At 36.9% G+C, this 27,088-nt stretch overlaps 2 protein-coding genes and 2 non-coding genes across 6 annotated transcripts; 1 reads left to right on the top strand and 3 right to left on the bottom strand.

Moving 5' to 3' along the window:
- The first annotated feature begins 3,096 nt into the window (after positions 1-3,096).
- On the top strand, positions 3,097-6,587 carry LOC141642969 (NAC domain-containing protein 10-like). 2 transcript variants are annotated; one of them, XM_074451968.1, is made up of 3 exons: positions 3,097-3,576; positions 3,753-3,939; positions 5,867-6,587. In XM_074451968.1, the coding sequence occupies exons 1-3, from the start codon at positions 3,334-3,336 to the stop codon at positions 6,388-6,390; spliced, it is 954 nt and encodes a 317-aa protein (XP_074308069.1). In that variant the 5' UTR covers positions 3,097-3,333; the 3' UTR covers positions 6,391-6,587. The 2 variants fall into 2 exon arrangements, with proteins under 2 accessions (XP_074308069.1, XP_074308068.1); XM_074451967.1 differs by having other exon boundaries at positions 3,196-3,576; positions 3,750-3,939.
- Positions 6,588-6,746: 159 nt separating this feature from the next.
- Positions 6,747-17,181, bottom strand: LOC141642968 (uncharacterized). Of its 2 annotated transcripts, XR_012543564.1 has the most exons (15): positions 16,567-17,054; positions 13,883-14,044; positions 13,342-13,407; positions 13,040-13,183; positions 12,850-12,963; positions 12,468-12,569; positions 12,209-12,394; positions 11,629-11,718; positions 11,420-11,554; positions 11,036-11,158; positions 10,130-10,215; positions 9,420-10,032; positions 9,225-9,302; positions 6,879-8,076; positions 6,747-6,788 (listed from the first exon to the last, which is right to left on the bottom strand). XR_012543564.1 is itself a non-coding variant. In XM_074451966.1 (14 exons), exons 1-14 carry the CDS (start codon positions 16,825-16,827, stop codon positions 7,027-7,029), a joined length of 3,210 nt encoding a protein of 1,069 aa, XP_074308067.1. In that variant the 5' UTR covers positions 16,828-17,181; the 3' UTR covers positions 6,747-7,026. The 2 variants fall into 2 exon arrangements, 1 of the variants encoding a protein (XP_074308067.1); XM_074451966.1 differs by having other exon boundaries at positions 6,747-8,076; positions 16,567-17,181.
- Positions 17,182-20,778: 3,597 nt separating this feature from the next.
- On the bottom strand, positions 20,779-20,887 carry LOC141644987 (small nucleolar RNA R71). Its single transcript, XR_012544585.1, has one exon. It is a non-coding gene; the product is annotated as a small nucleolar RNA R71 (small nucleolar RNA).
- A 5,337-nt stretch (positions 20,888-26,224) lies between these two features.
- On the bottom strand, positions 26,225-26,331 carry LOC141645570 (small nucleolar RNA R71). Its single transcript, XR_012545049.1, has one exon. It is a non-coding gene; the product is annotated as a small nucleolar RNA R71 (small nucleolar RNA).
- Between the last annotated feature and the right edge of the window lie 757 nt (positions 26,332-27,088).

The raw sequence follows: 27,088 nt of genomic DNA, 5'->3' as shown, positions 1-27,088 counted from the left end.
AGTGTAACTGATGAGGATAATATAAGAAACATATTTACGTAATTTTAGGTTGCAAGTGATGTCAATAATTATATTAAGGATTGCATAAGAAGCAGGTTTGCGTAATTTTAAAGTGAAACTGATGAAGAATAAAATCTATGGAAATGGAAATGATTGCATAATAAATTATGGATTTTAATGAAAAAGTCATAAATATGAATTTTAATTAAAAAGATTAGAGTTTAATTATAAGAATATGTAATTGAAAAGATAATAATGTAATGAATTTTTTTTTACTTGTTACCTTATTTAGTTAGATGCCTTTTGGAGGGAAAACTAAGAGAATTTTTATTCTCTTAGTAGTAGGGGGGATTCCAAAATCTGAATGAAAATGCAACATTTTAAAAGTTCACATGAGATTACTTTAAGATTTGACTCTGGACACATGATTTACATATTTCATGCATGCACACTGTTATTTCATGCACGTGGAACATTTTTTAATGCATGTACGATGTAAGACAGATTTACGTACGACCTTTTTGTTGTCCAATTTTGAATATTGTCTCTCGTTTTCGTTGCCTCGTGACTTACATATTCCAAAATCTAATATGTACTCTCAAGACTTAGTGTATTACATATTCCAGAATCTAATATATACCAAAAATCTAATATTCCAGGGTCTACTCCCTTTGCACATCACTTGACTCAAGGAATCAGATCAAAAAAATGGCTCAGTGTTTCGAATGTTGGTTTACGTCATCGGCCACTCCCTTTCCACATCACTCGACTCAAGTATTTAGAAAATAACACCTACTGATAATCCTACAAAAAAACGGGGGGAAATACTGTTACGTAAAAATCACTCCGAGACAAAATATAATGAAAAGAAGATTAAAATTAGGCAAAATTTAAATTAGTCATTCAAAAGTTCTTGATATTTACCTTTCTCGTGTTTCGAATCCATTTAATGAGACATGCAATCATACTCGTAGCATATTCATTCAAATCCTACATATAAATTTCATTTGACAACAAATATTGAAAGGCTTGAAATAAAATATACTAAATAATGTTTACAAACGTTTGTTGAAAAATTTATACCTCGTAAGAACGCTCATCAGTCCATGATGCTTGATCACACAAATTTTCTAGCCACTTCAATAAATAAACTCCACAGGAACGCTAATCAGTCCATGATGCTTGATCACACAAATTTAAAATAATGTTTTCGAGTTAAAATTTTGTCTAATTTGATCGGATTTTTCAATTTGGTAGTGTCCGACAAAAGTTTAGAAAATTTAGGTAGTTTCTCGCAAAATTAAAAACTTTAGGTAGTATTTATGAAAATGAGGTAAATATTAGGTAGTTTTTGACAAAAAAACTCATTAATTAAATTCAAAATTATGAATTTTTATTCATTATAATAAAATAAAATTGGTATTAAACTATAGACTATAAGTTGCTAAATTTTTCATAATGCAATAATGATTACTTTAGAAAATAACTTAACACATACTTACTATTAGGTTTGTGACAAAAAATTCATTAAAAAAATTGTCGAAAATTATAAAATGAAATCCGTAATTTTTATGGTAAAAAAATTACTTTCATAAAAATAGATATTTCATAACTTTACTTAATTCTCTTTGATTAATTTTCCATTTTAATTTTTTTTGTTTCATATCAAAATACAATTGAGTGAAATATTAAATATTAATAAGGTCCCGATTTAAATTATATATACCTTAAAATAAACTTTATATACGGCGCATACACTGCGCGAGATTTATACTAGTGGTCAATTATGTACATAATTGAGTAAATTATGTCTATAACAGAGCATAACCTTTTAAATAAATAAGAAAAACTTAGGTCTATTTCCCTATCTAGACAAATGAAATGTTATTGACATGTTATAATCTGTCTTAAAAATGGATATGACTGTATTAAGAAAGACCACTCGTTTAGAGCACCCACAATACAGAGGATGATTTCATCCTCTTATTTTTTCTCTTTCTTTCTATTTTTTTGACACCTCATTCCTTCTTTTATCCACCCCATTTCCCACTATTTACATCCTCTTCATTTCTACTACATTTTTTTCCTCCACAATAGAGAGGATCCTCTTATATTTTTTTTTATTATACTATTTATATTTAATATTATGGGTTACTTGATACTGTTTTAATAATTTACAAATTAATAAAACTAATTTTAAAAAAAAACGTTTGTGTTGTTAAATAAATTAAATAACATAAAAAATTCATAAAATAACGGGTTTTTTTTGTCAAACTCAACATTTGAATTCATAATACAAAGTAAGATATAAAATTCATAAAACAAAATACATGAAACTTAACATTAAATTGTAATGCATATTTTTAGTTTATATTCGAGCCTTGAAACATAGTCCATATATGTTCGAACAAATATGAATGTACAATAACAATTAAAAGTATATTGAGTAATTTTTTTTCCATAATAAATAAAAATATAAATTAAAATATTATCCATATGGCAAATAAATATTAACTTGTGGGCACAAGGGCATATGCAGTGGTGGAGACAGGGAGGGGCTAGCAGGGGCAGTCGCCCCCGCTGGCATTTAAAATTTTTGAAATTTTTAGCTAAAATTTTCGAATTTTTTAAGCCCCCTTATAATATTACCGTTTCGCCCCGCTGACTTAAATTCCTGGCTCCGCCACTGGGCCTATGTCTCATTTCCTCTACTTTTCTCTAAAAATAGAGGAAGCACCCATCTTTCTCTATACAAGAGGACACCCAACGTAGTTTCCACAATAGAGAGAATGTCCTTTTAGAGATATAGAGGGTTAAAAAAGCCTCAATTCTCTCTATTATAGGTGCTCTTGAATGACATGAGAGCAGAAAAGAAAATGTTAGAAAAGAAGGCATATACACCCAAATACCGAATGAAAGGCAACGACTTGACGTCCAAGCAACCTTAAGATAGCTTGTTAAGTACGACGCCTCCTTATATACGCTTTCCATCCCTTCTTCATCTTCTTCTCCTCCTCCCTCTTTCTCTCTCTAACCCAAACCTACCTTTTTCTATTTCTCTCTCTAAATACCCAAACCCTCTTACATCCAAATCCCACCTCCAATTAATTCATTTGCTTTTAAGCCAAAATACATAATTCATTTTTCGATTTTCATTTTCATTTTAATTTTGTGGGTTTTATCGATTTTACGTATGGTTGCTCAAGTGATTAGTGATACCTCAACTAAAATTAGTTACTCCATAGCTTCCTTCAAACTCACAATTATAAATAATTAATTAAATAAATCTTTCAATTTTCATTTATATTTTGTGGGAAGCAACCAAAAAAAAAAATGACATGGTGCAACATGAATAACAACAACAACAACCACCCTTCACCTAGTTGCAGCAACATTAACACTAATTTTAATATTAGTCATATTAATAATAATATCCCAATTAGTCAGAAATCATCAGCTTCTTCATCGTGTTATGAAAATGGAGCTTTAATTATTGCTTCCAAAATTATTAACCCTATTCACACCATTTCTTGCCCTTCTTGTGGTCACCATCTACATCTTCATCAAAACCATCAGGTAAATTAACCTAATTCACTAATCACTACATTTGACTCGATTCCGCGGGTGTACGTTACTTATAATTATTTAACTTTTTTATTGTGTAATTTATTGATGTGGGTGATTAATTGTTTTTGGGGTTTGGTTGATTGAGTAATGTGAACTAATTTATTATTGTTATTGTTAATTAGCAGCAGGCAGGTGGATTTAATAGTTTACCAGCAGGAGTGAAGTTTGATCCAACAGATACGGAAGTATTAGTACATTTAGAAAGTAAGGTGAAATCTGATTTGGGGAGATTGCACCCTCTTCTTCATGAATTCATACCTACAATCGAAGGCGAAAACGGGATTTGCTATACTCATCCTGAGAAATTACCAGGTTTCTGTTACATTTGTGTTAATTGAAGCATTTTGGGTCATTTTTGAATACTTATATTGCCATTTACTTGTATTGTTTGTGTCAGATAGCAATGTAGCAGTTGATTTTTGCTGAAATTAGTTAGTACTATGAGCATACTAAGAAGTCCATTTAAGCAAAAATATTAAGTGGGCAGTGGCGGATTTAGGGGTAGCAACTAGCAAGAGTGCTCACCGCCGCTCAAACCTGAAAATCTCACAATTTGTAGTTAAAAGTTTTGAATTCTTTTCGAGTTTATCTTATGGTATCCGGTATCATTGGTGTTATACTCAAGACGTTTCATTTTAGACCAAAAGCTTACAAATTTTCATAAAATAGGCATGTCTGACCTTTGAGCCGAGTCTAATACGATATAAATGTATAAGTTGGGTTTCAACCATCATCTATAAATTTTGGTTAACATGGTTCATCTATTATGGAATTAGAGCCAGTGGCCGAAGGTCTCGGTCACGAGTTCGAATCTTGGTAGCCTCCAAGTTCTTATGATGTGGAATTTCAGCACATGGTACGGGGGAGCCTGTGCACTAACCACTCTTCAATGGCCATCCCGTGGGCATTCGAGTGAGAGGGCGTAATAGGATATAAATGTATAAGTTGGGTCTCAACCATCACCTTAATGTTTTGGTTAACATGGTTCATCTATCAGGAGCAACATAAACCCTAACCACAAATTTCGCCACTGTAAGTAGGTCAAAATCACATCTCACATGATTTGGTAACTCTATTTCTACAAAATAAATTTGAGTAAGTCTTCTATAAAACATTTTTACAATAATATTACTTTGTAAAACCATATAACAAAGATTACCATGATACCCTTATCATGGAAAATGGTGCGTGATCGGTGGAAGTTCATTTAGTAGGATTATTTAGGTGAAATATCACATGGTTTTACAATAACATTTGCGTAAAACGGTTCTTAATAATAATTATTGTTTATTTTAATAAGTGGTTGCTTTTGTTGTAAGCATTTGAGTGTTAATTGGAATTTAGTTGGAAAATGATAGTTTAGCCATATGGTACAAAATTATGCAATAAATTGTAAGCAAAACCCTTAAAATACGGTAGGTTTAATCCAAAGAAAGACGTTGTTTTACCGTGTGATACCACCTTTGTATTACTCAATCGTGCGTGGTTGCTAGTGATTAATACTAAGGTTTTTTTTAGTAATACTGATTAGCTCTATATTACTTGAGCAGAATTCCAAAATTTAATTGATTCTAAATCTGATGATATGATGTTGCTTCTTGTAATTGTAATAGATTTGTTTCTTGTACATGAGTCCTTGTCAATATTATCTCTCAAATTTGTAACCGAAATTATTCAATAATTGTGAAACCACAAATACTACTCCCTCCGTTCCAGTCATATGTTTACACTTCCTTTATTTCCCCCTCACAAAATAAAGGAAGTGTAAACATCTCACTGGAACGGAAGGAGTACTATACAACTTGTTATTTTGGGCTACTCCATTTATAGTAATTTATACGGTGTATGTTGGAATGATTTTAACTTCACTCGTAGGACACAAATAAATTCGTCCATTAACTTCCAATCTAATTTGCGAATCTAACAAAGGAAATTTTACTCCGTCGTTTGTCCCTCTTTTTCATTTAAATCCTTCATCATCCAAACTTATCAATAATGGGTGGGTGTTGTCCAAGGAAAGAATCTGCATTCTTTACATAACTCCAGGTAGGTTAAGGTTAAGAATGAACAACTTTATGTCATATTGCTTTCTTTTAGCACGTACTAGTCTATGCACAACTGTAATTAAATTACATTTTTCTGGCTTCGCTATTGCTTGTATATTATTGGTCACAACTCGCGTATATATTTAAACATGTAAATTAAAAGTCTTATGTTTGATGCATACATGGTGATGAAGGTGTGAGCAAAAACGGAGTAATGCGACATTTCTTTCACCGTCCATCAAAGGCATACACCACGGGAACAAGGAAGAGAAGGAAGGTGCACACAGACGATGATGTTGGCGAGACTAGATGGCATAAGACAGGCAAAACAAGGCCAATATTGGTCAACGGCGAGGTAAAGGGGTTTAAGAAGATACTAGTACTTTACACTAACTATGGAAGACAAAGGAAAGCGGAGAAGACTAACTGGGTAATGCATCAATACCACATTGGCCAAAATGAAGAAGAAAGAGACGGTGAATACGTTCTTTCCAAGGTTTTTTATCAGACACAGCCAAGGCAATGTGGTTCAAACATGAGGGATCCAATTGAAGAAGTAGGCTTGATTAAGACTACACCCCTTAACTTGTACCAGTCACATTACATTTCTTATGAACAGAATGCAATTAGAGGAGAAATGGAAGGTCAGTTGATTCCTAATTTTGGGTTACAAGGTGACGGGTCGTCATCGATTCAACTTGCTGGTGCTACGAAATGAGATGACTTACCTTGGAAGCTATAGAGATGTTTAATTTATATATACAAGAGCTTAATGAAAAGGGCCTTGTTTGGTGGCCGTACGTTGTAAATTCATAATACATATTACATAGAGTAGTTTGTAAACGGGAAGATAATATATGTACGGAATATATAGTAGTCGTACGTATTAAGGTATAAGAATCAATTGTGTTAAAATTGGATCGAGTTTTGTGGTGGTTTAGATTGTTAGGGTGGTTACCTAAGAGATCTGCAAAAGAACGGCTACACCATCCATGATCATCATTTCTAGTATCTTCATAACCAAGATAAGATAGGTTTAGTTTTAACTAATACGATATATATACATACAGTATATAGTAGTAGTAATTTGGTGAGCTGTTATTTTTATTTGATGAACTCGATTAAAATAGAAATATAGACATTGACAATGCAAAGATGAACATTTAAAAATTCCTTAATTCCTCGACCAAATCCATAACAAACTACGGAGTATAATACTCGTACATAAAATACTACTGACCAAACTGTTCCTAAGCGACTATACAGTATCATGTTATTACACACAGCAATTACAGAAAAAACATCGTTGCTAAGTCACAGATTACCATAAGCTTGTATTAAAATGAATTTCGCATCAAGATTTGTTAAGGATGACTCTTTCATACAAAGCTACGAGATCCTTCTTTCTCGGGCCAGTCCCGAGCTTAAGCACCTCATCACCAAAGTCGTTCTTCGTCAGAGCCTCCTTAAGTTGCAGAATCGTAAACTTTCGATAGTCGGTCGTGTCGGTTTGACGAGACTGGCTGTCATCATCACCCATAAACACCGAATCTCCATCACCTGCTGAACTTTGTTCCTGCACCGAGCTCACAGTACTCTTTCTTCTTTTGTTTGCCCGAGTAACTCTATCTGTCACATCTAAATTTTCACCCGAACCCAGACCCATATCATGATCTTCAACTCGGGAACGTTTTCCATAAGAGGTGGTCTTGAGCTTTGCATCTAGAGCAGACTCGTTGAACCGAACAGACGTCAACTCTCGCTGAACTAGGTCAAGTTTTGCTTGGGTAGCCTGTAATTTATGAGATAGAGCCTCTGCGCGGTCATTAGCTTCTGACCGAGAAGCCCGTTCCGTCTCAAGAAGGCCTTCAAGTACTTGAACAGTATCTGCTCTCTGCTCATTGTTTGACTTCATTAGCGATTCGATTTCTTTTTCTCTCTCTTCAACCCGAGCCTCCAGGAGTTTCACTTTAGAATTGGCATCCAACTCCGCTGCCCCAAGTCTTTCCACTTCATTGGCCAAATCATTTTTCACCCTTTCCAACTGGTCAATCTGTCTCTCGGCTCGCTCTATATGAGTCAATCTTTCCATTGCCACCTGCTGAATTTGACTTTTCTCCTTCTGAGCAAGTGTTGCATCTGACCGTGCTTTGTCAGCAGCCTCATTGGCTCTTTTTGCCTCTTTTTCAGCAGCTCTACACCTCTCTTGCACCTCATCAAACCTCGCAAACTCAGTTCTATACTTCTGCTCCAAAAGAACTTTCTCTTGTTCAAGTATTTGAGCTTCTCTCTTATAAGATTGTGCAGTGGCATTTGCAGCGTCTAGCTTCTCGTTTAACTCCATTATGTCACTTTTTAGGCCAGCTATATTTAAGTCATAGCTTTCTATCTTTGACTCAGCAGCCTGCACAGGATAGCGAAGTACCAGACATTAGAATCTCTCTCCAGCAAAACAAAAAAAAAAGGATTGATTAAAGAATGCCTACAATTGAGACAACAAAAGTAGGACTCCTTTCTTCCATTGAAGGGCAAACTCTTATCCTGAACTTTTTTATGATGTCCGTTTATTAGAGAGCGCTGTTATTATTCGCCCGTTATTTAAAAACTCACCCATATTTTACAACTTTATTTTCTAAACTGCCCTCTTACCATAATTGCAGTTTCTTTCTTTTCCTCTCCCTCTCCTGACATAACCAGAACTGCTCAGTCCACCTTACCATCAACCCTCTTCCTCCGCGGGGGGGAGGGGGGGGGGGGGAAGGGGAAGGAACCTAGAAAGGAACAAACGAGAAAAGGAATAGATTGCTCTTTGAATAATATAGTTGTTTGGTTTTGATCATGCAAGGGAATGATTAAAAAAACACAAATCCAACAACCACCCCACCCTAACCCTAAATCACTACCCACCCATAAAATCGCCATTACTGCCGGCCGGCAAGACCCCCGCCGTCATCAGCGCCTCTATCCCACACCACTTTGAGTCACTTCCTTTCTACCCTCTATATAGATGATATAGAAGAAAGTGATAGAAAATTTGAGTCACTTCCTTTCTACCCTCTATATAGACGATAAACATTTTAAATACATGTCCATCCGTCTCGGTGGATGTTTAACCCATAAATCCACTAAAGTGGAGAGTCTTTTTTACATGCTCACTTTTTTCCCAAATCTGATGCAAGGTAGGTGGAGCACGATAGCCAGCAAAAGGGCCGGAGGAGGTTAGGTAAACGAGAGGAGAGAAGAGCAAAGATTGATAAATAAAACAGGGACAAGCAGTTTGGTTCTACAAGATGGGTGAGGTTTGGAAGTAGGAGGGGGAGTAGAGTGATCGGAGAAGGGCAGTGTGGGATACCCAGAGCATGCAGAGTTCATTAGGACAATGGTTAGACTATCATGAGGGAGAGAGGGTTAGTAGAAGACTTAGGCCCGTGTTATAAGTAAACAGATGGGCCATAAATAGCACTTCACTTACAGAAGTTCACCACCGATTAGTCGAGTACCTATAGAATATATGGATGTCTTTCCTAATGCTAAATTAATTTAATATAATACCTTCATCTGGAAACTTAAAGTAGACATACGCTGCTCCGCATGCTCAAGTTTTGCAGCTTGATCCCTAATCTCCTCTTCCTGTAACCACAGTAACAAATGTAAATGGCTTAGTTTCAATGTATCAAGCATTAAGTTTAGTTCACACATAAAAGGTACAGTTGGTGAGACATTGTGAACACAGGAATGAGTTAATACCTTCTTTGTTAGACTGCTAGCAAACTCAGTTCTGAGTGCATCTTCCCGTAGTTGCATATTCTTAGTTCCACGTTCTTGTGCCGTAGCCGCTTTCTCAAGAGCTGCTTTGGCCTCCTGAACAGCGATGCCATATTTCCGTTTCCACTCTTCCGCTTCCTCTTGAGCAGATTGAACTTGTTCCCGAGCCGCAGCCAATCTTGCCTCTGCAGCACTAGTTCTGGACTTGAGAGCAGCTCTTTCAGCACTAGCTTGCTCTTCACCATCTTTTTGCTTTGACAAGACATGCTCGTATTTCTTTTTCCAATCAGAGGATTCTTGCCGCACTGCCTCCAAGGTTTTCGCTAAACTTGAACATCTCTCCTCCAATGAGCTGCATTTGCTCTGTAAACTAGTTATGTGATTCATATAATCATCAGCAACTTTCTTTTTTTCATTTATGGCATCCTCATAGCGCTTTAAATAATCAGCCTTAGACTTCTCATTTGCTTCCAACTGTTTGTTCAGCAAATTCATCTTATCTTCTATTGAGCGACATTTTAAACTCAATGAGCTCCTCTCAGATGTGATTCGATCTATTTGCTTCCTTACAAGATCAGCAATCGGACCTTCCAAACTGCCGCGTTTAACAATTTTCAAGAGCCAATTTCATATAATTAGTAATAATAATGATATATGAAAAATAAGTCAATACACTAAGAATAAAGCCACACCTTTGCTGTAGGAAAACTGCCAATTTATGCCATTTACCAGGACCATAAGATGACTTCTCATAATCAGAGCGTAAGTCATCAAGAACCTGCATATGAACAGCTCAGCGAATCAGAGCATTTTTAAATACAAAAAAAAATTAGACCACCGTGCACCCGTGATCGATTAATAGAAGTGGTGTCATCAGTTAACAACCCACATAAGTTGACTGATAGTATTTTCGACGCAAATAATCACTAAAATCATGCTGTAAATTTAGTAAGAGGATTGAAAAAGATACGTCGAGATACAGCATTTACAATTTCATGAATATATTGGATACTTCAGAGTCACAGATTCTTCACAACAAAGACCATTTATAATTAAGACACAAACTGATTCTGCATTTATATAGGTTTCCCTTCGATAAATTTTATCAAGCTTTGTTCTTCAACTGTAAAAGCTTCATGAGTTTGTCATCTCCATAAATGTTTTCCTTTCCTCTGCTTTTTCCCTCAGTACACTCACAAGCCTGGAGCTCCTCCGTACTACAAAGTTTCTCATAATTGTACTCTCATTTGATTACAATTTGAGTTAAACAGTGTCAATCCTTCAGATAACCTTCTGACAATTTGTATCATTATCATAGCCCCAATGCCTGTGATGAAGCTTTAAATGTCAAAGCAAAGGAAGGGATCGAACGTACCCAACCTTTTCTTTGCAGTAATAAAGAGGCTAATTTACAGTGGACAACAGTAATAAGAAAAAAACATTGGCCAAGAATATCCTCAATAGAGTTTCAATCTCATATCCATTATAGTCTGATAATGCATATTAGAACTTAGAAGGAAAAAAATAGCTACGAAATGTTCATCTTGAAGAAAAGGAGATAACAAGATAATGCGCGAGAGTTACCCGGACAAACCTACCTTGAGAACATTCTCCAACTTAGCATCAGTAGAATTACAAGCCACTCGCAATCTTCTTTCCATGTTCTGAATAGCAGTTGTACATTTCATATCTGCCTCCATAAAAGCTCTTCTTTTGTAATCCTGAATTCCAATAAAGATGGATTCCGGGTTTTAACAATCTAGACTAGATGTGGCTTCTTATGATTCAACCAAATCATATCGACCATTCGACCTAGTATATTAATTGATTAACACCAAATCTTGCTCACCGAATGTCATGAATATACAAGGACAGTCGAACGACACCATTTAAACCCAACTGGGTATATTATTGAGTTATTGACAACGCAGGCACATGTTCATACAAACATTCACAGTATGGTAAACATAATTAAGATTTACCTCAAACGCCTTCCTAAAGAAGGACTGAAGTAGCCTTTCATATTTTTGCCTTACAGAACCAGCTCCCACAGCACTAGCATTGAAGATACCTAAGGCCTTCTGTACTGATGCTTCATGTGCTTCCCTAAGTACTGCCTGAAAATAAAAGAATTCAGTCCACAAATTAATGACATACTTACAAGGATGAATAAAAGAGATATCATCCTTACTTCTTCTGGAGGCTTTGACCTGTCAAATGATGACATGTACTCCTCAGTAGCTGAATCATAAGCTCTCCTGCACTCAGCTTCTTCTACACTCTGCAGGAGGGGAAAAGGTTTACTTGCATAAAGATGAAAATTTGGTCATACAGTAAAAGAGATAGGGCAACTCCACTTAATAGCTCATAGAACCCAGCCAAAAGAAAAAAACATACTCCCTCCAAGTCTCTAATTTGTTCCCTCTTTTCTTTTCCATTCAAGTCACCTTTTGTTCCCTATTTCCTTTTCTGGATGTGGTTGTGTGGTCCAAAGTTAATTGCATGTGGGGTAGTGTGTTGTGTGTGGTCCATATCTATTTCTTTAATTCTTGTGTACAAAAGAAAAGGGAACAAATGAGAGACTTGGAGGGACTACTACTTTTCTAACAATTCAAGATTCCAGATTTGAAATGTATATGCATATATGGTAGACCGACAAATAAGGCCAAAACTACTCAGCATCCAACAAGATCCTCATTGTTACATCCTGCTATATCCCCATTTCCTGTACCCTTCACTGCCACTGTACAAGATTATTGCAAGCCACTGACCTGCCAAGATGAAGTGATTGTAGGCACTGCTCCCTGGTTCAATGCGTCTAGAAACGACTGTGTGAGACCAGCCAGCATAGGCCCATTCATTACAGTTGCTCCCACTTGTTTGGGCCTAGTTCTCTCAAATACAAACCTCGTCAGCGCTTCCAAGCCAGATTTGAACTCTGGCCTCATTTTATCCAACTGTGGACCAATAGCATTTTGTTGGCACAATTTCAAAAAGACAGCAAATGCAATTTACAGATGACATACTAACCGGTATTTGATCAAGACGCTGAAGTTGAGTTTCGTTGTTTAATGGCCGCACAAGGGTAAAGCATTCTCTGTCTGGAAAAAGTGCTCGAATAGATTCCCGGATCTAATGACAATAACGCATATGCATCAGTTGTTGCAACAAAGCATGTCCAACTGGTTCAAATTTAGCAGTCTCTAAACAACCTTTGTCACAAAAAGTATATACAATGCATTTTCCACAGCAATAACAATGAACAATCTTTTCATAATAAAAACTACATATGCACAAGTGTAGCAAGAAGCCAATAAGGTAGGCAATCCCAGTTCCAAGCTAATTTCTACAAAGAACATATTCTCAGCTAATGCACTATAATCTGACATTTAGATAACTGTCACAACGGTACCTCATTTTTTGCAGAGACATCATTTCGACCTCCTGCAACGGGTCTCAAAGCAAGCTCCAAATAATCTCGAGGTGTTATTTTCCTATTATCTTCCGTCAAGTCCAAGTAGAAGTCCTGAGATCAACAAAAAAGGAGATTATCAGAACAATCTAGGGCAAACTTACTCCAAAATTGCAGGAAAAGAGAGTACCCTCAAAAGCCACACAAATATCGGTGAAAATTGTGCCAGCTCAGAGGCTGTAGTCTTCCCCCCAGATGCTTTGACTCGAATATGTTTGGTCATTTCAGTCACGAGGGAAAGACGATCAAGTGCAGCCTCATCAATTCCACCCATCTGAAACAAATACAAAAAAGTTAGGCTGATACAACCATAAATTCAAAAACTACAACCGTGAATTCTAGTAACTAGTGAGCCAATAGCCAGCTTAAATAAAATAAAAAAGTTAACAAAAGATCAAACCATAACAGTCAAAATATGAAAGAGCTTCTAACCTGGTTGTAGATAAACATACTGGACAACAGTACCGCCAGAGAAAAAATTTGTGTACTATAGGTTCCCTACAAAAAGAGTAATAGGACAACATTTAAAGTTCAAAGATATCATTGGGAAAATAATTCATTGAGAAAATACAAGATAAAGACCACTATTTAAATAGGTCAATCCACCAGGTACTACTATTCTTGATTTTTTTTTAAAGTGGGCATGACTTTCAGAAAAACTGAACCATATTTAGCAAACAAGCGGCAAAAATTGTGCTTCATTTCATAACTATCTAGCGCTTCGTTGTCCACTATAGATGATTAAAAACAGCATCTCAGTGCCGTTCAACAAAAATCAAGGCTAATTTTAGACATTTTTAGTTTACAAATTGTGATAATAAGGAAATAAAAACTTCAGAAAAATCTAAGGTATCTTCTTTAAGAAAATATTTTAAGGTGCTTGTCAACAACTCAACACAGAAAACTATATCTGCAAATATTCATCACAAAAGTAAATACACAAACTCAAGATTGAGAGGCAACCAATTCTAACCGTTTGATCGTAAGCATCAATTCCTTCGCTATCCAGGAGAATAAGATTATAATCTGTTCCATCAAGAGCAGTCCTCTTTAAGGGAACACTCCATAGCCAAAGCCCCTTAGTGCACGGCCTATGAGTTGGTGCAACTTGGAATCCGCTGCTCCTGCCCAGAAGCTAAAAACAGAGATAGAAATTGTGAATTAAAGCTCAGTAATGATTTACAAAAGGAAAGAGGATGAACAAAACAATATCAGCACTGCGATGAGATATCTCATCGAAAGCAAGTCAAAGTCCAAATTACACAAGAACGTGAAGAGTTCAGAACTCCTTTTGCTACCCGCACGGACAATAGAGGCAGAAAAAAATTAGACAGCTGAATAAACCACTCCGAATCCAAATTCATCGATCATTGGAGATCTGGAACTATTGCAGAACCCTTTGAAACCTCTCCATTTATTCCAAAACCCCAATATTCCATTTGAAACCTTTAAGGTACGTTATTAACTTAACAGCACCAGTATAATAACAAAAAGAAAATCCAAATAATTTTATTAAGACAACATTTTTGTATAAGACAAAAGAAAAGGTAGAATATCAAAATTCCATCAGTTTATAACAACTGAAACCTCCTTTTGTGAGGCTAACTAACTAAGCTAACCTTGTAAAAGCTCAATGAAGAAAATAAATCTTTTGCACACTTAACCACAACCACCGAACTATATCTTGACAATGCAGACATAGAATCTCTAGTGGAAAGGCAAATCATCAAAACTAAAAGCAATTAATCAAGGCATTTGAATTTCGTCTGTTGTCTGCCTCATCAAGCTAGTAAACATTTTCGTAGAGACACCTCCAATTCAGTATTGGCACCATAAGTTGGCTCAGGAACAACAATTAAGCTCTAAGGAAACTAAGACTATTCAACTTTCCTTTAAATTTCAAAATTATAAAATGAGCGGAAAGATCCGTATGGACATGCAATAAAAAAAGAAATTTTAACTTAAGAACATATAAGGCCATAAGATACAAATCATGTTGCATACTCTGCGTACAAAAAGCCTAACTCTCACATAACTAAACCAATCCCAATTCCTAAACCTTAAATACATCCAAGCATAAGCTTTCAGCTGAAATTCCTTTATGTAATGGCCATTAAATTGCGTTTGAGGACCATGTTCAATATCATGGATTCATGGGCAACAACCTTGCAACCAAGAAACAAAAACTTAATTGCAACCTAACATTTCAAATTCCCTGTTTCCAAGAGAGTAATAGACTGATAAATGTTTTCAGTATTCAAAGTTCTAAACTGCAACAAGAAAAAACAACTCAAGGCACCATGACCATAACCCAACCCACATCGTATGATCCAACCACAATAAACCAATTGTGTGTTTATCAAAGCCCATCATTATAATATTCAAAATAGCATATTCCTTTCACCGAGGTTAAATGCAAACGTTATCACAACTACATCAATAAAATTAGTCACCTATTCATAAAAAGGAAACATAACACACGAGAGCAGCAAGAATCACCCACCCCCAAACCCAATGTATGGATCCCAGCATTAAAGAGTGTCCAGTTGTCCACAATAGGTGTCATAATCCGTAAGAGGATTGTGATGTATTGATGTAGTTTAACAAGGTTTTTTTTAAGCATCTTTAAAGGCAATTCCTTGAAATATTTTCCTCTATTCCTAGTCTCCCCCTTCGCCAAGAAGTTGAAGATTTTTAATTTGATAGAAAATGAAGCTCTCTTTAGAAATAGAATGATGGAAAATGCAATCATTCTCAAAACCAAAACCAAATCCCAATGGCAACACTCAAACAAGTTCTGTAAACAAGATCATTGTTGAATAACATTGAAAACACACACACACACACACACACACACACACACACACACACACACACACACACACACACACACACACACACACACACACACACACACACACACACACACACACACACACACACACACACACACACACACACACACACACACACACACACACACACACACACACACACACACACACACACACACACACACACACACACACACACACACACACACACACACACACACACACACACACACACACACACACACACACACACACACACACACACACACACACACACACACACACACACACACACACACACACACACACACACACACACACACACACACACACACACACACACACACACACACACACACACACACACACACACACACACACACACACACACACACACACACACACACACACACACACACACACACACACACACACACACACACACACACACACACACACACACACACACACACACACACACACACACACACACACACACACACACACACACACACACACACACACACACACACACACACACACACACACACACACACACACACACATTCCGGTACAATCGGTCTGATAGGTAACAATACTAGTACGAAACCGACTCACAAGAGACTAACTGAAACTCAATTAAGTTCACCTTCTTTCAAACTACATTCCGAACAACTAATAAAGATCTCAAAAACCCTAACCCTAACCCTAACCCTAACACAATCAAACCAATCCAAAACACTAAAGCAAAACCACGCCAAAACATTAAATTTATATAAAAAGAAATCAAGCAGCATAAATTAGAAAGAATAAATTGACAAACCTGATTAAGAATGAAGCTTTTACCCTGACGAGCACGACCACAAACAGAAACAACACCAATAGGCTCCTTAACAAGCTGAAGTGTTGCCAGCGCTTCCGGTTCGATTCTAAACTTCCCTTTATCATCGCAATACACGAACCGTATCGGCCGCGCTGGACCCGCCGCCGCCGCCGCCGTGGTCGTCGGTGTATATGGCGACGCCCGCGAGGGAGACGGCGTTTCCGGGGAAGGCGTGCCGTTGCCGCCGAAAAATCGCATCATTTCCTTTACTCTTTATTTTTTCGAATTAATTAGTATAGCTGCATCCAACTTCAAAGCTTTTTTTTTTTTTTTTTTTTTTTTTTTTTTTTTTGGAAAGGAGAGTAGAGAAGAGAGAAGGGGGAAAAGTTCGGATTTTTGAATGCTTGCAGAATATCAATACGGAGTATCAATTTTTCTGGTTTCAAGATTAAGGAGACGGAATTTTGAAACTTGATACTTCGTTGAAGGGCTTGGGCTGAATGATGCTTCACAAAATTATAAATGGGCTTAATAGGGTAATTGGGGTGACCAATGTCGCGGGTTCTAAAACCATATCGGATATTCGATTTTTAACTCCAATAACTTTCTTATAGAACTGTTTTATAGCATAGGACGGGCCTAATAAAAGGAGGTTAGAAAGTTAACGTCCAACTATCATTACATAACCATCCACCACAACTACAATCACCCTTTGTCGTCCATGTCATCACCTACGACCATCTACTCCGCCACCTCTCTAACCACACTCACTTACTTGATCGCCTCTCCAACCCACATGCTCACCAACTCCGCTATTGTCGTTCTCAACCTTTATCTCCTTCCACCATCAATTGATCGTAAAGAAGAGAAGGTTGATAATCAACTATCTAGGTTTGGAGTTTGATCTTTAAAGTCTCGGATTTCAAAATTGATATTTTATACTTCTAAAGTTCTTATTTATTTATCTATAAAATATAGTTAAAAGGCTACCCTAAAATGACAAATAAACGCCACTTAGACAAAGCCACGTAGGAGCCAAAAAGCCACCTAGATTAAAATTTAATGTGACATGGCATATTTAAATGTGATTTAAATGTGATGTTGCATATTTTTGATGTGACTTGACGAATTAATGTGACATGGATTATCAATTTATTGTTACATGACATTAATTTAAATCATTTATCTATAAATTAATTTAATTCACTTATATCTATAGTATTAAAGGATATTATTATTATTTTTCTTAAATTAATTTTGTGTATTAAATATATTGTCTTCCAAAATTTATGTAACCCTTACAAATTTACATCAAATTTCATAATTTATAATTAATATTGACATTTTAATTGAAATTTTTGTAATAAAACATTTTAATAAATTTCATAATTTATAATTAAAATTGAATGTTTAATTGAAATTTTTGTAAAAAAACATGTTGAGGAATTAATTAAACCTCTTCATATTACTAAATACTCACCATTATTAACATTTTCCTATTTATTTCATTGTTTTTAAAATTTTTGTAATAAAACCTGTTAATAAATTAATTAAACCTCTTCATATTACTGAACATCCACCATTATTAACATTTTTCTATTTAATTTTTTTTAATTAAACATGGTAATAAATTGATTAAAACTCTTCATAATACTTAACACACACCAATTTAATTAAAAATGTTTCCTATTTAATTAATTTTCGTAATATAATATGTTAATAATTTTATTAAAACTCCTTATATTACTTAACACCCATAATCTTCATTAACATTTTGTTCTATTTAATTCATCTCTTGAGATACTCGGCAATCAATTATCATACCATAAAATAAATTAAAAATTAAATTAAAATATGGGAATTTATGGTTGTGTAATGTCTATAAAACCTACAATACCTATAATAGTTTCTATTCACTTTATTTATTTAAAATATGCATAGTTGTCAAGAGTTTCTATGTTGTGGATTGTATTTTATGGTTTAATTTATTTATTTGATTATATTGAGTATTATTGTTGTTGTTGTTGTTGTTGTTGTTGTTGTTGTTGTTGTTGTTGTTGTTGTTGTTGTTGTTGTTGTTGTTGCTGTGTCCCATAAAGTATATTTTAATTTGTTATGTTGTTGGTTTTATGAATCGTTTGCTTTATATTTGAATTCATGTTTTCTAGTTGGTTTAATTTAAGTTACTTACATGTGACAATGTTTTGATTCGTTTGTCAAGTTTTTGCAAAGTTGATGTTTTATCTTTTGGTCAATGTATATTTTATATAACTTTAAAGCACCATGAAACGTATGTGAATGCAGATAAGGTAAACCATCACGTGGGTAATCTGAAGAGGAAGAAATACATGATACGTGCATATTCTATACACTTTATTCGCAGTTTTGGCACGTATTTCCATGCGTATTTGTTAGCTTTAAGCTATTATTTCTCCCGAAACGGTTTACTTTGCGATTTCTATGATTTATTGTAGGAATGAGTGAAAGTGAGCTGAATCAAGCCTAAATCGTCCTCCGGAGGCAACTTCAGGGAAGCTTGGAAGAAGGGAGTTCGTACTCACTCACTTTGAGATGCGTGCATTGGAGTGAAGTGGCTGATTTGAAGAGAAAAAGAGGTTACTGCACAGCTCAGCTGGTCGATCGACCAACCTCTTCAGTCGATCGACCGTGGAATTACAGCAGAAGCTACTGTACTGCATTGGCTGGTCGATCGACCATGCCATTTAGTCGATCGACCAGGCCGCGAGGTGAGATCATTTTATGTTTTAGACTTTTAAAAGCCCAATTTGTAATTAACTTTTGGCTTCGTTTATCGATGAGTTACGTGAGCAATAATTTAGGGTATGCTTTTCATTATTCAAGAACTCAGTTTTAGATCTAGTTGGGAGACAAGAAAGTGCGACGACGGATTCCGATTTCTATTACTTTGTTCATCAATTAATTAGTAAGCTTTAATGCGATTTCCTTATTCTTTCATTTTCTTGTCAATTTAATTCTTGTTGTTACTAATTTATTTTCAGCAATTCAGTTTTAATCTTTTGTCTTAATTTCAATTCCAATCATGTCAAGCTTATTCTTTGCTTTTAATTTTGTAATTGTTATAATTTTAATCATGTATAGCTAATCTTCTTGATTAGGAACGAGGTGAGCCATGGTGTAAATTAGGGTCAATTTTATTAGTATGATTTCCTTCTATATCGATCTTGTTTCCTTTTGATAAACCTATCTTACTAGATTGAAAGATTAGTAATTAAGTTATCATTAGATTTGGAATTTCCCTTGAGCGAAAGCTTTGAGAAATTCTAGGGAATTAGAAGACCGTAAGGTTAATTTTGAGCATTGATCGAAAGGCTTGCTCATATTTCTTGAGACCGTATTATAAGACCTCTACTACTTTATTGACCTGACCTTAGCCATGGTGAACCGAAGTTCCCGATCTTCTTTTTATCTTGTTGAGAAATTTCATATTTTAGCAATTAGTCATTAGAATCGAACAAATTCAAAAACCCCTTTTAATTGTTACTTTTATAGATTAAAAATTAGCAAATAGAATTGATCTTGTCTCTCTGTGGTTCGACCCTTACTATCACTGTCTATAGTTTTAGTTCGGATTATAAATTTAATTTTGATACAAAATGACGGTATCAAATTTTGGCGTCGTTGCCAGGGAGACGGTGTAATTCTGTTTGCTTTATTTTTAGTTTATTTTTCTTGTCTCAAGGAACTTTGGTTCCTTGAGGCCGTTGCTTACTCTTGCTTCTAGTTTTGCTTTTGCACAGTTAGAAGACAGGTTTTTGAGAGGAAGACTTGAGTACTCTCAGTTTTGCGAACATGACTACGATATATGACAATCTTCAGCCAAAAGAGCAGCATATTCCAAAGGGACACGTATTACCTACCCCTACTACTGGTCACTTCGAATTTCGTTCCTCTTATATTGATTTAGTGGAGCGAAATCGTTTTCTTTGGTCTACCGGACGAGGATCCTTTGAAGCACATGGAAATTTTCACGGACTCATTGCATTTGTTCCATACTGTCTACATTTGGGGTGACCGAGGATGAAGTAAAGGGGATAATGTTCTTATACTCCTTGAAGGATTCGGCGAGAGATTGGTACCCTACCTTGATAGGGTAGCAGCTGGAGTCACAGATTGGACATCTCTAGCATTAGCTTTCTACAAAAAATACTTCCCACGCACTTGCAAAGACAGATGCCTTGAGAAGTAAAATTACAAATTTCCAGCAAGGACCTGATGAGGAATTTTGTGAAGCATGGGGACGTTTCAAGAGTTTGGTTAGGGCTGTCCCTCACCACGGTTTCCAGCAGTGGTACCTTTGCAACTTATTCTATAATGCTTTATATGATGACTACAAGGTTATCCCGGACGCTTGTTGCGAATGGTAGGTTCCAAAATAATACCGGTCAAAATAAAGGTTGGAACACTATTGAGGAGATGGCAGTCCATAGAGCCGAGTTTGGAAGTTCGCGTGGAAAGTCGCGAAAGCAAAGTGATGAAATGAGTGCCGTTGTGACACTCATAACTTCTATTACTGCCCGTCTCGAGAAGCTCGAGACCTCTGAAGCTTCCAAGGAAAGAGTTGAAATTCCTGTCCATAATTCAGTTGAGACAACGGAATTGAGAGACCTAGTCCGAACTCTTTTGGTCCAGGTCGCGAAAATAGAAGCAGCCGGGATTGAGTCTACAAAGAATTTTGTCAAGCAATTGGAGAATTTAGAGACTAAGCAAGTCGCCAATTCTTCAAGCAAATGTGAAGGGCCAATTGAAACCATAAATGCCATTAATCTCCGAAGTGGCTTTTCTTATGATGGTCCTGATAAGCCAAGAGAAGACTCGGGAAAGGAGGAAAAGCAAAATTTAATTTCTGGTGCGAAAACGAACTCAATTGCCAGTACCAGCGGTCGATCGACCAACAACAGCAGTCGATCGACCGGGTTGTCAGATGAAAAAGTTTCTGACCATAAACTATTCATACCCAGCATATGCGGTCGATCGACCAATACTACCAGTCGATTGACTGAAGCTCCTGACGAAGGAGTCTCTGTCCAGGAACTATTCACGCCCAGTGTGATTGGTCGATCGACCGAGCCCAATGGTCGATCGACCGGGTCTCCAGTGCAGGACGCAAATCCGTCAACTAGTTTGCATCATTCTACACTTATTGATGATTTGACGGAGGTTTTAAACTTACGGAAGCCGAATGTCACTGATCCTACGGCCAGTGTTGCAGTCCCGTATCCGGAGCGTTTAAAGAATACTAAGCTGGAGCGCAAGTTTGGTAAGTTTTTGGAGATGGTCAAGAATCTCGAGGTGACCATTCCTTTCACTGACCTAATTACCCAGGTACCCTCTTACGCTAAATTTATGAAAGACATTTTGAATCGTAAGAGAAATTTTCATGATGATGGTAATGTTGCTTTTGTGGAAGAATGCAATGCTCTTTCGCAAATTAATATACCACCCAAATTAAAGGACCCGAGTAGTTTTTCAATTCCCTGCACTATAGGTAACCACGAAATTGGGAAGGCCCTTTGTGATTTAGGGGCCAGTGTCAGTGTCATGCCATATTCTGTTTGTGAAAGGCTAAATATTGGTAGACTTAAGGTAACCGATATCACCCTTAAGATGGCAAATAGATCGACTCAGAGACCTTTAGGAGTCTTAGAGGATGTACCCGTTCGAGTGGGTAAGTTTTTTATTCCTGTCGATTTCGTTGTTTTGGACATTGCAGAGGACAGTCAAATACCTATTATTTTAGGTAGACCATTTTTACATATAGTTGGAGCTGTAATAGATGTCAAACGCGGAATCATTACCTTAGAGGTAGGGGATGACACCATTGAGTTCAGTCTTGCTCGTAAGGCTACTGAACCTGCTGATGATGATACATGTTATTCCATTGATATTGTTTGTGGTGTTAATTATAATCGGAGGGAATCCTTAGCCAAGGATCCCTTAGCTGATCTAACCCGTTTAGATGAGTGTGCAGGTAATACAGCGGAGAATGCTGAGGAGCCAGATGCTTTGGTAGCCTCAATGGAGAGCTACGAGCTCACAGAGGAAGAAGATGAGATGCTCTTAAGCCTGGCCAATGAGAATTTGGTAAACACTTGCTATACCATTGAAGCTGATTCTGTCTGTGCTGTAGAGGTAAAGGTGCCTGAGCGTAAGCCACTTCCTACTAATCTTAAGTATGTTTTTCTAGATGATACGGAGCAATACCCAGCTATTGTTAGTGCTAAGCTTAATGATGACCAACTGTCTGCTTTGATGTGTGTGCTTAAGAAAAACAGGAAGGCTTTAGGTTACTCTTTGGATGATATTAAGGGCATCAGCCCTGATATTTGTATGCACGGGATAGAGCTGGAGGAAGGCCACAAGCCTTACAGACAGGGTCAATGCAAGTTGAACCCGAAGATGCAGGAAGTTGTTATGGCCGAGGTGATGAAACTACTCGATGCTGGTATTATTTATACAGTTGGCAACTCCAAGTGGGTTAGCCCGGTTCAGGTAGTTCCGAAGAAAGGAGGGACTACCGTGGTTAAAAATGAGAAGAATGAATTAATACCAATACGAGTTGTGACAGGGTGGCGGATGTGCATTGATTATAGACAGTTGAATGCCGCCACCAAGAAAGACCACTTCCCCCTCCCTTTTGTTGACCAAATGACTGAAAGACTTGCCTCTAACAAATTTTTCTGTTTTCTAGACGGATATTCAGGGTTCTTTCAGATCCCTATTCATCCGGATGATCAGAGTAAGACCACTTTCACCTGTCCACAGGGTGTTTTTGCGTACCGCAGGATGCCCTTCGGATTGTGTAACGCCCCAGCTACCTTTCAGAGGTGCATGATGGGGATTTTTTCTGATTATATAGAGAATATTATGGAGGTATTTATGGATGATTTCTCAGTTTATGGTAATAACTTTGATCGTTGTTTAGCTAACCTTGATAAAGTCATGCAATGTTGTATTGATGTTAATCTTGTTTTAAACTGGGAAAAATGTCAGTTCATGGTCAATGAGGGAGTTGTGTTAGGGCATCTGATTTTTGATAAAGGTATACATGTTGATAAAGCAAAGGTGCAGGTGATTGAGCAATTGCCTCCTCCCGTGAATGTTAAAGGAGTGAGGAGTTTCCTTGGTCACGCTGGTTTCTATCGGCGTTTCTGATGTGACCATAATTAGCGCATATTTAGCCCCCGAATTAGCCTTGTTCCCATGCTTTTTAGTGCATATTTGGGTCATTTCTTATCTTTAGTTCTTTGTTTTGCATATTCTTTGAGATTTTGATCCCTTGGTAGGAAAGGAGTAAGAATCTTGCATTTTCATGGCAAAACGAGACTAAATTGATCGAATCCAATGACCAAGTATCAAGGAGAGACAAGATTAGAAGGCCTTTGTACATATTATAGTAGATGAGCAATGTTGAGAAAGGATCCTTGAGTCCCCAAGGAAATCCCCAAGGAATTTATGAAGAAAAGGGAAGAAAAGAAGAAGAAATCTTGCTGAAGAACAATCCGTGCGGATTGACTACAATCCGGCCGTCCTCCACCTGCACAGTCCGTGCGGTTTCATCACAAGACGCTCGGGTTAGCCCTGCCACAATCCGCCCGGATTCACCTGAATCCGTTCGTGTTCCACCACCAGAATCCGCCCGTCCCGACTCTAATCCGCTCGGATTCCAGCACAGCGCAATTTCGTCTTCTCCAAGCTACAAAGAAAGAAGCCCTTCCTTCGAAAAATACCGGCTCCTCCCTGCTCAATCTAAAAAGTGTAATTACTAGTTTAGCCCTTAGTTAACCTTAATGCATCCCCCTAATCTCCACTATAAATACCCCATTAGTCTAATTAGAAGGAGATGTTCTTCTTATCAATTCTTAGAGTAGTTAATATCAATCAAATCTCTCATTAATTTTGTAATCAACAATTAATCAAGTTCTAATACAAGTTTTACTCCCTTAATTTCTCTTTTGTTCATCCTTTATTTTGGGTAATTGAAGATTATTTGGGTTATTATTGGGAGATTGACAACCTCTCAATCAAGCATCAAGTACTTCTTTTATATTTGCTTTATTATTGGAATCATTAGTAGGTATAATTCTCTTAATCCCTTTTTAATTATTGTTAATTACTTTCATTTATTCATCATGTTTCATTTTGTTGGTATGATTGACAACCTTGCTAGCATGATCAACATGATAATGAGTGAGTAGTCTCTTAGCTAGGGTTAATGGGTGATTAGGGGAAACCAACATGGGGAATGATTCATGCTTAAATTAATATGCTTTCATGTTTTATTTGCTTGCTTGTTTTGATCTCAACTCATGCACATGTTATATTTGATGAAATGATAAGCCTATGAATCCTTGCATTTACCACCATCTCCTATCTTTTCAATGAGACTTGTAAGACATAACCCAACTCGAGTCTCATTAGACCATGCATGTTGTTGAGTAGGGAAGACTAAGTCGACTTGTAGGTGTTGTACAATCTAATCGATTCGGCTCCGGGACCCAAACTTTCCTAGGATTGTAAGACATAACCCAACTCAATCCATCACAACAATAATTGCTTGCTTATAATTTGAGAACATGTTTGTATGATCAATTCCCATGATTCCCCTATGACCCCATGACACCCTAGTGCTTTTTAATCAATTGTTTACAACCCTTTAATTCATCTTGCTTGTTTATTTCCATTGATATTTTAGTTTAGTGACCTTCTACATCAACCCAATTTGTGACACCCCTAAGACACCACTAGTTACAATAAAAATCTCATTTCAATACCCGTCCCTTGGGATCCGACCTTTACTTGCCTCTTTACTAATTGTAGAGTTGTTTGTGAAGCTATAAATTGTGTTTTGATTCGGACGTGACCCAACGACCACACCTTAAATTGTGAACACGAAACGGACCGATCAAAAATGGCGTCGTTGCCGGGGACGGTGTTTACTTGATTTAGATTTCCTTTTATTGTTATTAGTTGTGTCTTTCTTCGCCTTGGGGAAGTAAAACTCCTCAAGGTTTGTTCTAATTGTTTTCGAGTTGTTTGATATTTTGCATGTCTAGAAGGTCACAAGGTGATTTGTTACCTTTTGACCGTGAAATTGAAAGAACCTTGACGAACAATAGAAGATTTGCTAGGAGGAATTTGAGAGGTATTAGTGAGATTGTTCAACCCACAATTGAGTTCATCAACCCTTTTCGCAATAGAAGGAGAGGAGAACCCATTACACAATACCCCACAAAATCAACCTACAATGCCTAAATTCTCGTCACATTCCGTACCCACCGAGGAGAACCTACCCAATGGTACTCCTACACCACAACATCTAACCGGAAATTTTATTGTCAAATCCGCCTTTATCCAATTAGTCGAAAGGAGCCAATTTGGGGGGATGCCTAGTGAAGACCCTCATTCTCATATGGAAACCTTTTGCGACTATTGTGATGCAATCTCTCAAACCGGTGTGACTCAAGACCAAATTCGATGGGTCTTATTTCCTTTTTCTCTAATCGGCACCGCGAAACAATGGTTGAAGGGCCTTGACAAGGCCACTCTCAGAATAGATTCTTGGAAGAAGTTGGCTCTAGCTTTCTACAAAAAATTCTACCCACCGGAAAAGACTAACATGCTAAGAGCTCAAATTACGGGTTTTAAGCAAAGGGATGAAGAATCTTTGTATGAAGCTTGGGAGCGGTTCAAGGGAATTTGTCGCTCATGTCCTCACCATGGACTTAGCGAATGGTTTTTGGTACAACAATTTTGGAACGGTTTATATGAGGATTCAAGGAACATTCTCAACATGGGATCAAATGGAATGTTCACCGAAGTTGATGACAATCAAACATGGAACAAAATTGAGGAAATGTCGGTCCATAACTCACAATATAGTAGACCTCGCAAGGCTACTAGAGGAGGAAAGCATGAAGTGGACTCCGTTACTCAATTGGGTGCTCAACTTAGTGCTCATATTGACACAATCAATTTGAAGTTTGAAAAAGCTATGGCTAGACTTGAAGAAGTCTCAAAATCACCAAAGCATCATGTTAATGCCATGACGGCATCCTCATCAATCCCAAGTGGGATATGTGAGAATTGTGGAACTTTGGGACATGACCAAAGTGAATGTAGGGGAACAAATGAACAAGTGAATGCTTTCCAAGCATACAAGAGTGGTACCCCTTATTCCAACTATTACAATGAAAACACCAAGTTTCACCCAAATATCTCATACAAAAGCCAAAATGTTCAAAACCCTCAAACAACATACACTCCACCACCCATGAGAAACCAAAATCAAAGACCCTTTTACAATCAAAACCAAGGTTACCAAAATCAAAATCCATACAACCACCAAAATGACCAAGGTTTTGATGTCCAAAAAGCGGTCCTCTAAATGCAAAAGAATCAACAAGAATTTTTCACTCAAATGCAAAAAGATAGTCAAGAAAAGGAAACCACCATCAACAACATTCTAGCTCACACCAAGATG

Source organism: Silene latifolia, chromosome 2 (assembly GCF_048544455.1).
Source record: "Silene latifolia isolate original U9 population chromosome 2, ASM4854445v1, whole genome shotgun sequence".
NCBI lineage: Eukaryota > Viridiplantae > Streptophyta > Magnoliopsida > Caryophyllales > Caryophyllaceae > Silene > Silene latifolia.
This window is presented reverse-complemented; position numbering and strand designations above follow the sequence as displayed.

Coding starts and splice junctions, on each gene's coding strand:
- LOC141642969 (XM_074451967.1), top strand. CDS start 3,334: ATGACATGGTGCAACATGAATAACAACAACAACAACCACCCTTCACCT. Junction 3,577..3,749: donor ATCTTCATCAAAACCATCAG/GTAAATTAACCT, acceptor ATTGTTAATTAG/CAGCAGGCAGGTGGATTTAA. Junction 3,940..5,866: donor TCATCCTGAGAAATTACCAG/GTTTCTGTTACA, acceptor ATGGTGATGAAG/GTGTGAGCAAAAACGGAGTA.
- LOC141642968 (XM_074451966.1), bottom strand. CDS start 16,827: ATGATGCGATTTTTCGGCGGCAACGGCACGCCTTCCCCGGAAACGCCG. Junction 14,045..16,566: donor AAAGCTTCATTCTTAATCAG/GTTTGTCAATTT, acceptor CTCTGTTTTTAG/CTTCTGGGCAGGAGCAGCGG. Junction 11,159..11,419: donor TCTTTAGGAAGGCGTTTGAG/GTAAATCTTAAT, acceptor ATTGGAATTCAG/GATTACAAAAGAAGAGCTTT.